The sequence below is a fragment of the Nannobrachium achirus genome (assembly GCF_963921795.1).
Source record: "Nannobrachium achirus genome assembly, chromosome: 9".
NCBI classification, from domain to species: Eukaryota; Metazoa; Chordata; class Actinopteri; order Myctophiformes; family Myctophidae; genus Nannobrachium; species Nannobrachium achirus.
Window position 1 is genome coordinate 31,534,820 of NC_137818.1, and position 14,293 is coordinate 31,549,112.

At 42.4% G+C, this 14,293-nt stretch overlaps 2 protein-coding genes across 2 annotated transcripts in view; one reads left to right on the top strand and one right to left on the bottom strand.

Moving 5' to 3' along the window:
- l1cama (L1 cell adhesion molecule, paralog a) overlaps positions 1–8,440 on the top strand; it is a gene marked incomplete at its 5' end in the record, with an annotated part of 33,895 nt that extends 25,455 nt beyond the window's left edge. Inside the window, 8 exons of the mRNA XM_080732684.1 lie at positions 1,003–1,219; positions 1,635–1,754; positions 2,068–2,244; positions 3,111–3,224; positions 3,532–3,687; positions 4,142–4,270; positions 6,150–6,222; positions 7,194–8,440. Coding sequence (XP_080588810.1) covers positions 1,003–1,219; positions 1,635–1,754; positions 2,068–2,244; positions 3,111–3,224; positions 3,532–3,687; positions 4,142–4,270; positions 6,150–6,222; positions 7,194–7,458 — 1,251 coding nt within the window. The 3' untranslated portion in view covers positions 7,459–8,440. The remainder of the gene's footprint in view (positions 1–1,002; positions 1,220–1,634; positions 1,755–2,067; positions 2,245–3,110; positions 3,225–3,531; positions 3,688–4,141; positions 4,271–6,149; positions 6,223–7,193) is intronic.
- A 2,132-nt stretch (positions 8,441–10,572) lies between these two features.
- Positions 10,573–14,004, bottom strand: ribc1 (RIB43A domain with coiled-coils 1; the record flags this gene model as incomplete). Its single annotated transcript, XM_080732685.1, has 7 exons — positions 10,573–10,654; positions 10,871–11,037; positions 11,293–11,529; positions 12,129–12,247; positions 12,671–12,785; positions 13,484–13,701; positions 13,806–14,004. The coding sequence occupies 7 exons, from the start codon at positions 14,002–14,004 to the stop codon at positions 10,573–10,575; spliced, it is 1,137 nt and encodes a 378-aa protein (XP_080588811.1).
- Between the last annotated feature and the right edge of the window lie 289 nt (positions 14,005–14,293).

Consider the following 14,293-nt stretch of genomic DNA (forward strand, 5'->3'; position numbering starts at 1 on the left):
TAGTGAAAACAACAGATCTACAAGCTCACAACGCGTCACTTCGTTCTGCGTTGTGAGCTTGTAGATCTGCTATTTTCACTACTTCTTAAACATTTCTTGTCTAATTTATGAAATTTCTTCGATTTTTCTTTGATTTCTTCGTGAAAGTACTGAAAAAAATCATTGCATTTTGAAAATATTTTGAATAATAATAATTAAAAAACTGAATGTAGGAAACAAAAAGCGAAATATCCCATACAAATGTGTCTGCGACCCACAACTCCCGACCCAGTATTTGGGAAACAGTGATCTAGAGTTGAGCTGGATTTCTTTCCTTCAAACATAATGAGGGGAAGTGCATGCAAACCAAGTTGTTTGAGCGTTTTCCTCTTCAACAACTTGGCCTGTGTGCAGGGGCGTCAATTGGGTATGGCAGGGGTATGCAGCTGCCATACCCTGGGTCCAGGGGGGAAAATAAAAGTTACTTTTAAATATAAATCCATGAAATGAATGTCTCTTTGTCTATCTGCGCTAGTTATTATGTTGTTAAATTACAGTAAAATAACTATAAATGCAAGATTTTACAAAATGGTCACTTGTCTTTAACAAGGTATTATAATTATATTTTCCACACTTGTATTCTCCCCATCTTGACAAAATGGTATATTCCCAGGTTCCGCAGGTCAGCTGCACAGGTGCAATGCATTATTGTTAATTTTGGCACGTTTACTAACATGCCAAGTTTAGCTGCACTTGAACAACCGTTCCAGGCTGCCATATTCAACCCAAGAAACCGTAGAAACCTGTGTAAAAAGCTGACAAAAATATTTTTTTTTTCTTCAGACATTGTGAAAATAGCCGATCTACATGCTCACAACGCCTCACAGCGCGAGGCGTTGTGAGCATGTAGATCTGCTATATTCACAATAGAACCGTGTTATACAAAATGTAATGCTTCTTGCCCATCTTTGCCATACCCTAGCTTTTGCTGAACTGACGCCACTGCCTGTGTGTCTGTTCCAGATCCACTTGACCAGGTTTGGTTCCAGGGGCCATCACCGAGGTCGAAGGTCCAGGGAGCCAGAATCCACCGCGGTGATTGAGACGGGGCCCAGCGAGGAGAAGCGGGTGATCAGTGGTCTTAAGCCGTACTCCCACTACCGTCTGTCTGTCACAGTATACAACAGCAAGGGAGAGGGACCACACTGCGAGCCACTGACCTTCCACACTGAGGAGGGAGGTGCGAAATGGAAAAGAGTTAGGGTTATTTTGGTGGTGGTGGTCAGGGGTCACAAGGGGGGGGGGGGGGGGGAGTGGGACTGAGTTACTAGGGCCCAAGGTGGAGGGGCCTTAATTATCTTATACTTCTTGAAAAATAGCAGATATACAAGCTCACAGCACGGCACCGAGTGCCGCACTGTGAGCTTGTAGATCTGCTATTTTTGAAACGTTGTGAAAATGTGTGTATTATGAATATATGTATTTTTTATGCAAACATTTGTAACTAAAATTTTGCTTCTGGGGGGTCCCTGGAACTAAATATTTTGAGATGGGGGTCCGTGGCCAAATATATAATTCTTTCAGTCGTGAGATCTTATTTTGCTTTAATCCATGTGCACTGTAATCAAGCCTTGACTGTCTTGTTGCCACTGCAGCTCCTGGTCCTCCCATGTCCCTGGTCCTGGACAGCCCATCAGAGCAAGAGATAACTGTCCGCTGGTCTCCACCTGCCGAACCCAATGGAATCCTCAAAGGATATCTGCTGCAATTCATGGGTACCATTTGCACCTGAACGCCTTCCATCAATTACAAATACATTTACATAACACAGGCCTGTGTTCAAGCATGCATCAATCTTGCTGTTTGTTAAGTGCTTCTTTCCATGCATTATACAGGACAATAGAAAGTAGATGTCAGTAGAGGGCATAAGACAATGCATTCTCCACATGATCGATAGCACTGAAGAAAGTCAATACCAGAGCTGGCTAATGGTCATTATCAGTCAGTTGCATGTCACACACCCAGAAGGTTGTGTTAGAGAGCAGGCAGTGATTGAGTGATGTGTTCTGTGATTTTGTGCTGGATCAGTCGTGGACAGCGATGACAACACCATGCAGGAGGTGAACATCGGTGACCCAGAGACCACACACCAGACCCTGACAGGCCTGGACCCACACAGCCGCTACCGCTTCTACCTGAGCGGGCATACTGACGCTGGGGGCGGGGAGCCCATTATGAGAGAGGGCGCCACCGTTCTGGAAGGAGGTACAACTGCACTGCAGGGCTCGCGTGTTTATTTAAATCATTGTTAGTGATGCACGATATTATCTGTAGCACAGCGCTATTCAACTTGTGTCCTGGGGGGCCCCTGCGGTATGTCTATGCGGCCCGTCATGGTCATACCAATTAAATATATTTTGTCTATTTTCAGTGTGGACAAATCATTTCTGTTGTCATTTTTTCAGTTTTTCTCTCCAAAACCATTAGGAAACTATTTTTGACTTTTGCTAATTTGTTTGTTCTAAAAGAAGAAACTTCATTGTTAATCTTAATCATTCAATGACAATATTCTTATAGATGGAAATGTGGCTGTTTTCTGTGTGTTTCCTTAATTTTTAGACTACTCGTGTAGTGTGTTACAAAATCATTGTCTAAACGTCCAAAATAGGACCGCCATTTTTAGCTTGCGGTCCTTGAACTTTTTGTATTTTTCTGAGTGGCCCCTGAGTAGCCCTGCTGTAGCATATTGATATCGGACGATATTCCATTAAAAATGCAATATTGGTATCGAACTGATATCAAAATACTTCCACTATTTTTCACCGATATTGACCCATTGTTTCTACAAATATTTACCAATATTGACAGATATTTCACAGATATTGACAGATATTGATCGATATTTCACTGATATTGACGCAATAATAATGTGACCGTTAATGGCTTTGAAAATTGAAACAAAAACTAAAAACTGCATTGAGCTCAATATAAATATAATATATAATAATGTAATATATCGGTATCGCCAAAATTTCGATATCTTGCATCTCTAATCATAGTGTATGAAAATAATGAAAATGTTTTCATGTGAGTACTAGAATGTGAGTCTGAGTGTCTGAAACCCATTTCAGCTCCCCCTGACAACTTCGGCGTATCTATTGGAGAAAAGTCTGTCAATTTCAGCTGGGTGACCAACGAGAGGCACAGGAACCTTGTCTTCCAGATCCACTACCTCAAGAAGAACGGTATATAAGGAGCCCAAGATGTGCATGTTATCACTGTTGGGCAGAAACCACCAATGTTGTTATTCTTTTTAGTCACAATTAAGCTCTTGTTAATATTTAATCATTGGATACATATTTATAAAACCTTGGTGTCCCTATTTTGGCCTATAGATCATATTTTTCAAAATCTTTCAGAAATAGTTGTGAGCAAGGAGAAAGGAAAAAGCGTCATTTCATTCACCCTGCCTGTTGTAAACCATACATGTTGTGGACAGATACATCGTGGCACTGGACCACGAAGAAAGACTAACTGTTCTCCTTCATGCAGGTAATGATAAATGGAAGAAGTCAGAGAGTGTGACTGTGAACTCCTCTCAGTCATTCTACGAGCTGAAGGGCCTCACTCCGGGCTCCAATTACCACCTAAGCTTCACCCACAGCAGCAGCAAGTTCTGGGAGACTGACATCACCACCAGTGGGACAGGTAGGGACCCCATGCTCCAGTTCACCCCTTTCCTCTCCCTCTCCTCTGGGCGTCTAACATAAAGCCTTGGATCCTACAAAGTGGCTCACGGTGGCCTGCGATGCCTGTGAAGTGCTTTCAAAGACCCAGATGAAAAGAGGGCTTGGCGAGCCGTATGAAATGATCTATTAGTGCGGGTTTGTTTGGGGCATCGCACCGTATTCCCCTGGTTCCCTCCTGTAACGTCTACAGTCTCTGACAGAATGTCTCTGTGGTTTACAGACACCCTGCGCTCTCTCTCCCTTTCTTTTGCTCTCTTTTTAATCTCCTTTCTCTTCCTTTCATCCTCTCTTTCATCCCCTCCATCCCCTCCTGTGCTTTCATCCCGTCTCCTCTCCCATGCCTCCGTTTTCAATGTTCTCACTTTTTCTCTTTCTTCATTCTGCCCTCGATCTCCCATTCTCCCTGTCTGAAGGAGTAATGGAGAGCACAAGCTTTGCCACAGAGGGCTGGTTCATTGGGCTTGTGAGCGCCATCGTGCTGCTACTGCTGATATTGCTCATCCTCTGCTTTATCAAGAGAAGCAAAGGTGGAAAGTATTCAGGTAAGTCTTGCCCACCTGCGGTGGGAATACAACGTTGTTCTCAACAGCCAACCATAGTCCAGTATGTATCAAAGGCCTTTGGTCATTGTGGCCATTAACTACTGCAATAAGCCACTATATATTTGGCCCTGGAAACGTATCTTCAAAAATATATTTGAGATATATTTTGGCCACTCTAAATGTATTTTCTCCCATTGATGAGTGTCCAGAATAAATATTTATGTTTTTTGAATTTATTACACCAGAAAAATGGCAAACTAAGAAATGTAGGCTACATTGGATTTATACTGTATGTTTGAGTTATTGAGTGCTGCTTCTCATGCTGATCGCCATATTGATTTATATGGTGTTACAACTCATTTGTCTGTCTACTGGTTTGTACTTGTATTTCACATGTCATGTCAGTCATAGCCACACAGTCTAGTTCTATGTTACATTGCTTATTTCTCTTGAAGGTTTTTGGTGTTACTACTGTAATGACCTAGTAGTCCTATTTAAAGTTATAGAGGCGCACCCTTTATAACAAGGATGAGAGACAGACAGACAGACAGACAGACAGACAGACAGACAGACAGACAGACAGACAGACAGACAGAAGTTCCTTGTCTGTCACCTAATGTTATAGTTATTGGCCTTATTGTTGGTGCTTTTGGCAGAAGAAATGGAAACATTGCACATATTGCAATTGTTTCTGAGGGTTCCAACTTGTGGCCTGTGGGGTCAGATTGCAAAATTCCTTTGAACTGGTTTTAATGGATTGTTGTGTTTAGACTGGTTGGAATTGTGCTTCCAATGTAATCTCCCTTTAATGTTATGCAGGGCCTGGGGCTACTTGCACATAGTTTATTTTTAAATGACCTTATTAGTTTTGTGGGGGAAATTCCGTTTTCAGCTTCACCCAGGTGATGGCTGCTCAGATTATGATGAGAGCTCATGGGGGAGCACTTACGTGTCTTGCTCAAGGACACTTTACTTTTTTATTCTTATTTCTTATTTCTATATTGGTCACCAGGGAACGCAGTTAAAAGATGTGAGGCAAATGACATGTGCAGCACATATGCAAGAAGTTACCTAAGGGATCTCTCACTGATGAGTTGTTTCAACTCAAATGTTCTTGCTGACAGATTATTCACTCAGACAGTTCCCTGCCAGGAAATGAATAGAAGCGATGCTGAGGATGGTGAATTGTCTAGAGATTCTATGGCTATAACTGTCTATTGTTGAAAATGACTTCTAAATGGGAACAGGATCTGAGCCATCAGAAGAATAAGCTACAGCAAGCAATTAGGCTTTTAATGGAAATAAGTGGAATTAAAAAGGATACTGTATGCTCTCTGCTTAATGGCAAGGTGGTCCCTATAGACTAGAGGCACACTCCAAATACTTGCCCTGGCTTTCTGTGGGAATATGTCTTTTACATATGTTTAAGGTGCTATTGATGAAGTAAGGATAGAAAAAGCAAGCAGAAAAGAAAAGAGGACATGGCAAATCCTGTTGAATCCATAATTTCAATATTTCAACAAAGCTATTATAAATCACATGTTTACAAAGATGTACCTCAGCATAATTAAATTATTTTACAAATCAGCCTGGATCTTAACACAAACTTCAAACACATACAATATGTGAGCCACATAAAATATACTGTCTTTTTACAGAGAGCCACTAAATCCTTTGTCTACCACCATATATGTTACTGATGCATTGTCCAATGGTTATTCACTCACTCAGTCACTGCTGCCATCGTGCTATCATGTACCATATATCGACAGACTGTCATTATCAACTTCCCAGAAGTGGCTCAGAGAGCAAATCCGAGATGATCTTGGCGATTACAGCCAGGACTGATAATGAAATCCAATCCAATTCTCCCTTTCAGTCAAAGATAAAGAAGAGGGTCCAATGGATTCAGAAGCACGGCCTATGAAGGATGAGACCTTTGGAGAGTACAGGTTTGTCCAGTCCGGTCTTCTAGACATCTGGCTTTTAATGTGGGGTCCGGTAACCCCCAGGGGTATTTGAGGGGGTTCCAGAGGGTCCTAAATGATTGATAGTTAGGTAGTCTCACATAGGCTGGATGATCAGAGATCTCAGCCTACTGATAGGTCTGGAGAAATCTAAATTCAATGAAAGATCGCTCTAAAGTCTTTGCATTGGTTCTGTGATACTGCAATTATTTCCACACAGTTTGCCCATTCACTGAATTTAGATGTCACCAGATATGCGGCGGTATCTAATGAACTGGCTACACGAGACTAATGGTTTTAGGAACCAAATAGAGAATAGACCCTTACAAAGCCATTTGGTTCCAGTTGTACATTCTTAGACTTAAATAAAGACTGAATATTTGACATTGTAGATTGGGGTCCCAGAGATGAAAACCATATCAGATGCATTACTTGGTGCAATGCACTGGGGGTCTGTGAAATAAAAGAATATTGAAAATCACTTATCAACATCAGCATATGATTTCTAGAGCATTATATGTATTGATCATTTAACTTCCTAAATCAACCCTGATTCCCTTGACATTGTTTTTTTTTTCTAACCCTTTGTGTTCCTTACACTTTTCCCTCTTCTGACCAATGCCTCGCCCTGCTTAACAGATCACTAGAAAGGTATGCTGGGATGTGCTTACTGGTGCATGCTTCCCCTGCTACTGCCTTGTGTTAAGTTAATATGCATTTGTCTTGTGTTTAGAAAAAGCTCATTTACCATCCTTTATTTGTTTTCAATTTCCCAGATTGTATGCAGTATATTCAGTCGTTTGAGAAAACACTCGCTATAAATCATTGAATGACACTTACATTTCCTTGCAGCCATCTGTAGCCTATTAACAGGCTCTTTTGACCTTTGTTGTTTTATTCTCCCTGCGCCTACTTGCTCTTTCTCCTCCTCCTCTTCCTCTGTTGTCCCTTTGCAGTGACAACGAGGAGAAGAACACGGCCAGCCAGGCGTCCCTGTGTGATGGGAGCAAGCTGTGCAGCGAGGACACCCTTGAGTTCCTTGGCAGCAGTGCCATCACCACCGAGCTGAACATAGACGTGTCCCTGGACAGCCAGTACAGCCGTCCCAGTGAGGCCGCCCAACTGCAGGGTTTACCGGACAGCTCCCCCCTCAACCCCAGCACCGTCCCTCCTCCTCCCACCAACAATGGCCTGCCCAACTCGGTGGCCATCCTGGATTAACCCCACACACCAACGTCCCCGGGGAACTGTCAGACCAAAACATGTCAACACATACGTGCCCATACGCTCCTGCTCCCTGCTGACTTTGTGATCCATAGTTTGACTACTAACAAGCGATCGATACATTGACTATTCAGATGCCCCTGGCAACCATCTGATTGACCCCCCGACTATTTTCTGACCAAAGGAGTGTCCAGAGTAGTGGACGATGAGACACAAGTCTGACTGACGAAAGACAATAAATAGAGACACGTTTCCCTGACCGTATGATGTCCTTAGACCCCACCCCTCCTCTACTCTTCGTAGTTTACAGCATATCCTGATTATGGCTTTCATCTATCTGCCTCTTTTCTCTTTCTCTCTATCCCTTATCATGGTGACATTGGATGGGGAGAGATGTTATGATACACACAACTATAAAAACGAAAGCTAGAATGCCATAGAGATCGACATATCAGAAGGATCTTGTGGTCCTGCGGAGAGGCGTGTTGGTGGAGGGGGGCAGTAGGAGAGTCTAATGAGGGAAACAGAGAGGCACAAGCTGATGTGGTAAAATCTTAAATATTCATGATCATGCATTTTATATTATTTTGTATTTTCTATGTCTAAAGCCATTCGATGTCTCAAGACAGTAATTGCCAATGCCATTTTTTGTTTTCTACGTAACGTTTTTTAATACAAATCATATTTTTGGTTATGTCAGTGTTTATTTATGTTTTCAACCTTTATCATATAATTTTTTACATCCCATATGAAATTCAGTACTTCATGCCCTCTATAGGTTTACCGACACGTTTCATATGGATCAAGATGTCACAACAACTAACTGAAGCCAGGTTTCTTATTATAAATAACATTGGATGCATCAAAGGAATTTGCTGTGAAAATGCTGAATAGCACGTGGTGTATATAACTGCATCTACATTTATCTATTAGCCATAAGACAGTATTATGGATTATGTACTGTACCTGCTCCTTATAAGTTCCCGTGCCTGCTGGGTCTGCATAGAGCAACAGACTGATGTCATTACTCTGTCGCCTTTTCACCAGAAGTGTAATGTCATTATTGGTATGAAACTGTAATTCTTTTGTGTAGAGACCTTTTGTGTAGCTTTCTGTATTTGTCAGTGTCTCTTTCTACAGTGTATTAAACAAATGTCTCTAATGAACAATCTTCCCATATCTGTCCATCTCACCCGTCACAAAATGGAGCAGTGTTTCTGTGGTGAACTGAGGGTGACGTACACTCAACATATTATTTTCAGGCCCTCATCAATGCAAGATGTGACAGCAGTCATTGTTCACTGAAGGCGAGCAGTTGATATTTACATCAAACACAGAATGTATTATTTCGTTAAAGCTGGTTAGAAGTATTATTGACATGCCAAAAACCCCTTTGGAATTATTCAAGGAAAAATTAATTCTGGAGATATACTGAAGAGATGAAGACAGGTTTTGGTGTGGATATTGACAGATCCTGGAGTGAGAGCTTTCAGCATTTCATTGAATGTAAATATAGCCCTTAACGATTGTTTTGATTAACTGAACCAGTTTGTATGATAAAAAGAAAATGTGAAAAATGTGCAGGTTTTAACTTTGTATTACGTTCATTTTGAAAGGTTTAAATAGCCTTTCCCTTCCTTGTATTGACGCTAATCACACTTTCCTTATTTGACAAATAATTAAAGTGAGATTTGGCTGTTTTAAATAAAGCTAGTTCCTAGTTTAAAAATATTTTAAAAAATGAAAAAAATGAAAATTCCCATCTTTCCTTAGACGTTTGCAAAACCTACTTAAAAAAAGTGCATTAACTCCTATTGTCCTTTTGTATAGTATAGTAGAAACATTGGAAAGAGAGCTTAGATCGCATTCATGTCTGTAACCATCTAGTAAACCTTTGCAGTGCAGTGAGTATCTGTGGAGTATTTGTCTGGTGCATTTATTCGAGATGGGGATGCAGTGAGCCAGTTTGTGCTTACCACAGGGAGTAGCTATACGTATGCAATGTTGCTGTCTCTGCACTCCCTACTCAAACAATAGTCTGCCACTAGACCAAAATGCCACCTACTGTATTGATAATCCTAGAGATTGTGAATAGAGTAATTGTGTTTATGGGCTAGTGGCACTGAAGGAACTGTACTTTGAGTGGAGTCCCTGATGTTGGTTGTACAGACACACTCAGGACAAAAAAAAGAAGTTAGAAGTCTATTTTCATACAGTAATGATAAACGACATGAAATATGCCAATATTCTATCTTGACTATCTGCTGCTAAACATCTGTGTTTTGTCAGTGTCAGAGCAATTGTTAACCTTGAATGAAGGATTGAGTGTACGCGCGCAGATACTCACTCTACTGCCACTCGCTCTTTGCTTTTCGTGCATTGAGGGGAAAGCTGAGGCCACTGGCCTTTGTTTCCACCTACGTTGTGTTTCCTCCTTTTTTAAAATACAGTTAAAATGTAAAAAAAGAAGAAAAAAAAAGAGAAAATCCATCAAAAAGTCAAATGTTGCATAATTTATAGAGAACCACAGCAACAGCTACTTCAGTACATGAGAGCAGATGGATTTCTAATAGTGATGCCGAGGTGGGAGGGGAAGATTGATGGAGACGGGGGAGGTGGGGGCGGAGGGTTATATATATATACAGTATGTCACTGCCAGAGGATGATGTGCCTCTGTGTGGGGTGTGTGGGGTACCCCATTAGGACACCAGGCCCAGGGAAGTGTGTGCCATTGAGAAAGACCAGAGTGGGGTGGGGTGGGGTTGGGGTTTTGTTGGACAGATTCTGAGTGGACTTGTACTGCATATGGGGCCAATATTATTGTATCTGCATAATGAGTCAACTACTGTAACTGAATATATGATCCGAAATAAAGTAACTGGAACAATCTGTACCAAAATAGGAGTCCCTTTCTGTCATCAGTATCACCCCGTATCGCTTACAAACATCGATGCTATGTGCAACCTAAAAATACTCTGGAGGAATTGAATACCCTTTTTGTATGGATGCCAGATGGGAATAAATACTGAGTGAAACAATCAATAGACTTCATTTATTTACTTTGTGCATAGTTGTGTGAGTGCCAGTGGGCAATGCAAGGTGCTGATCTGCTCAGCGAGAGCTGGTATTGAACTGATTGAAGAAGTTTGCAGTGGGTTTGTTGGTGTAGAGTTTCTTGTTCAGGAACTCTTGACTGGGGAAGATAAAAAATATTAATAAATTATACATAACTTATATACTGTATATATAAAGTATGTATGCTTATTCTGAATTCAGTGCTCATACATAAAGTTTGCTATACCATACTGAATACTCTATAAAGCATTTATTTTTTATAGGCTATATGCATGTTTGTATGAGTATACACAAGCATGTACTGTATGAGTATGCATGCGTGTGCTTTCCCTACTATGTCTGCTGTTCTTTAGCCAGCTGCTTGTTGTAATGGTCCAGCTGTGTCCTCGTCTCCCTCTGGAGTTCTTCTGTTCTCGTCTCCTCCTCCTCTGCCTCTCTGGTCAGCTTCATTCGCTGGAAGTCCCACGCAGCGTCAAGAAGCTTCTCATCCTCGAGCTGCTTCTAAAAAATGAAATACAACAAAAGAAAGAAACATTTGATGAACTGAAAGGATATGCTCTGAAATGGCAAAAGGAAATGTGTGTACTTTGTGCTGTGCTGAGCTTCACACTTTTCTGGAATAATCTCTTTTTTTAAACTACCTTGTGTTGAAATGTATAAATATCCTGGAAAACCCAATGTGGTTTGACATTGAATAGGCAGCTTATAGAAACCTGCCATTGTCCTTGTCCTATTGTGTGCTTGAGTGTGACTTACCCGCCTCTCAAGACGTTGTTCTTCTCTTTCCGTGAGGATGTCTCTCAGCTGCTCGCCGCTCATTCCTCTCCACCTGTCTGTCAGAACCCTGGGCCGCCCCGGGCCGCCCGACTCCCTCTCTGCCGCCTCTGCACACTCGGTCAGCATGTCTGACGTCACCATGTGCCACATCTCTGCCAGACCCTCCCCTTCCTCTCTCGTGCGCCGCTCTCTCAGCTTCTCTGCTCGTTCTGCAGCCTGGTGGTGAGAGCGGCAATAGATTTAGGCCTGACCACTGATCCATGGTCAGTTGCGCTGATCATTTCCCTTGATGATCAGGAATTTGGAATACGGTTGGGTAAACTGAGCTCTGATCTGTGGTTAGTTCTGCCATGTGTTGAATGTCCTCCTGAGACACCAGCTCTCCACTCAGTCAGTCGTGTTTTCTTGTGCATCATGCATGTGAGTGGTTATTAGCGGAACCACGTAATTGACATGAAAGAATAACGTGACCTTAAGGATTTATAATGACGCCTCCCACCGGAGATTTCAACAAGAGTGCATCCAGGCATGTGAGGGAATAGCTAAATGGATGGCTTTTAGAACACAGACTGGGCCCATGCATATGTTCAAGCAGTTTTCCATGCCCCTCCCCCCAGTGACTATGTACGCATCGTTTAGCATGTTCAATTAGTTATCTACATTCCAAAAATCCCCACAATTCAACACCTCACTGGGTTATTGCCTTGAGGATTCTTGGCAGGTGGTGCGCGCGCGCGCGCGCGTGTGTGTGTGTGTGTGTGTGTGTGTGTGTGTGTGTGTGTGTGTGTGTGTGTGTGTGTGCATAATGATAATACCAGAGCATGATTGTAGTTGTTGAGTGCGATGCGAGCAGCTTTATTACACTCCGCCTCCAGAGCATCCAGATGAACCATCCTCAGATCCTGATGTACCATCTCTTTTCCTAGAAGCACCTCTGAAACACACACACACACACACACACACACCCACATACACACACGCACACACACACACACACACACACACACACACACACACACACACTGGAAGTCATCTTCTGCTTACTTTGCACGCCCACATCCATCACCCGTAGAAAACACCCTACAACAACATACTCTCACACACATAACGGCTCTTTAAGATGAGCATCCATCAACGTCACCTCGGGATAAGGGCATGCGAGTAGGAGTGTGTGATTGTTTGTGCATGTGTGCATGAAGCATGTATATGATTTAAAGGGGCTATACTGTATGTCAGACCATCAGCGATCACTCGTTGTGTACAGTGTGTGTGTCTGTGTGTGTGTGTACACACGTGCATGCGTGCCGTCCATGCGTGTGTGTAGTGAGTGCTTGCTTGTCTGCACATGTGCCTTCACCTTTGTGTTTGTCCTCCACACGCCTTCTCTCATCGACTTCCTTCTGCCTACGCAGCTCTCTTTCTGTGTTCTCCATCTGCATTCTCTTCCTCTCTTTCTCTCCAATGTCCTCACCCTTTAAATAAAATAAACAAAGGCATAAAGCCGGTAGGACTGAATAATCATCCATCGTCCATCAGCCTTCACTGATGGACAGTGGGTGAAGTTCCTGTTCCACAGCTACTCTGATTGATATGTACATTGCACCCATCATCACATGCAGGGGCGTCAATTGGGTATGGCAGGGGTGTGCAGCTGCCATACCCTGGGTCCAGGGGGGAGAATACAAGTTACTTTAAAATATAAATCCATGGATGTCTCTTTGTCTATCTGTGCTGGTTATGTTGTTAAATTACATTAAAATAACTACAAACGCAAAATGTAACAACGTATTATAATTATATTCTCCACACTTTTATTCTCCCCATCTTGACAGAATAGTAGCCTATATTCGCAGGTTCCGCAGGTCAGCTGCACAGGTGCATTTCATTATTGTTAATTGTGGCTCGTTTACTAGGCTATATTATACCAAGTTTAGCCGCACTTGAAGAACTGTTCCAGACTGCCATATCCAGCCCAATAACCATAGACATTTTTTTGGGGAAAAAAATAGAATGTACTTCAAATAAATGTATCATGCCTGTTGCTAAGGTATGGCATGGCAACATGACTGGTGTCACTGTCAAGGCGCGCGTGCAAGACACCAGTCATGTTGCCATACCTTACCTTTTTCTGAACTGACGCCACTGATCACATGAGGCGGCTGAGGCCCACCTGAAAGACCTGCATGCTGGCAGGTCCCAGCTCTGCCTCTGGAATGCTGGGTCTGAACGCCCCCTTCAGGCCACATATGAGATCAGCATCACGGGAGTCCTCCACACTCTGATGAATGGTGCGATACTGAATGAGCTCTCTGTTCAGCTCTGCTCGCCTCTCCTCCTCATCTCTCTCTTGCTGCAACAGCGCCTCCTCCTGTCTCCTTCTCAACTCATCTGCAGCATTTGGAAAAGTAAAACAACATGTAAAATGCAGTGGTGAATTATAAATTCAATTCAATGATTCATCCTGATTTTATGTCCCCTGACGTTAGTGTTACCAAAAGCATCCCCTCGCTGTCTTTCCGCTTTTTGACGTAGTTTCTTCTCTTCCACCTGCTGATCCAGAGCGCTGAGATCCACGCCCAACACACGGCTCCGTGTATTGAAGATCCGAGCCTTGCGTGCAAGTTCTGCGGCGCGCCGGCGCTCAACAGCATCCTCTGTGGTGTGGTTCACTGGTAGATCCACTTTATACATGTTCACTGTTAGAATGAGCCTAAAGTATTAAAAGGAAAGGAAAGTCATCGCGACATAATCTCACAATATTAACATAACTATTCAAAGTCATAAATAGCCAAATAGCTTTAATCAGTTTATGGGCAGTGGGCACAATTGCTGATAGGCTACATACATAGTTATTTAGTTTGGTCATGTTTTTGATTGATTGAAGAATTTATTAGAAGTTTGCAATAGAAAAAAGTACCGTTTCATGACAGTACAAATCACTGGTACAAGGTCAACTAAAAGGAGATCCTAGAAAGCCGAG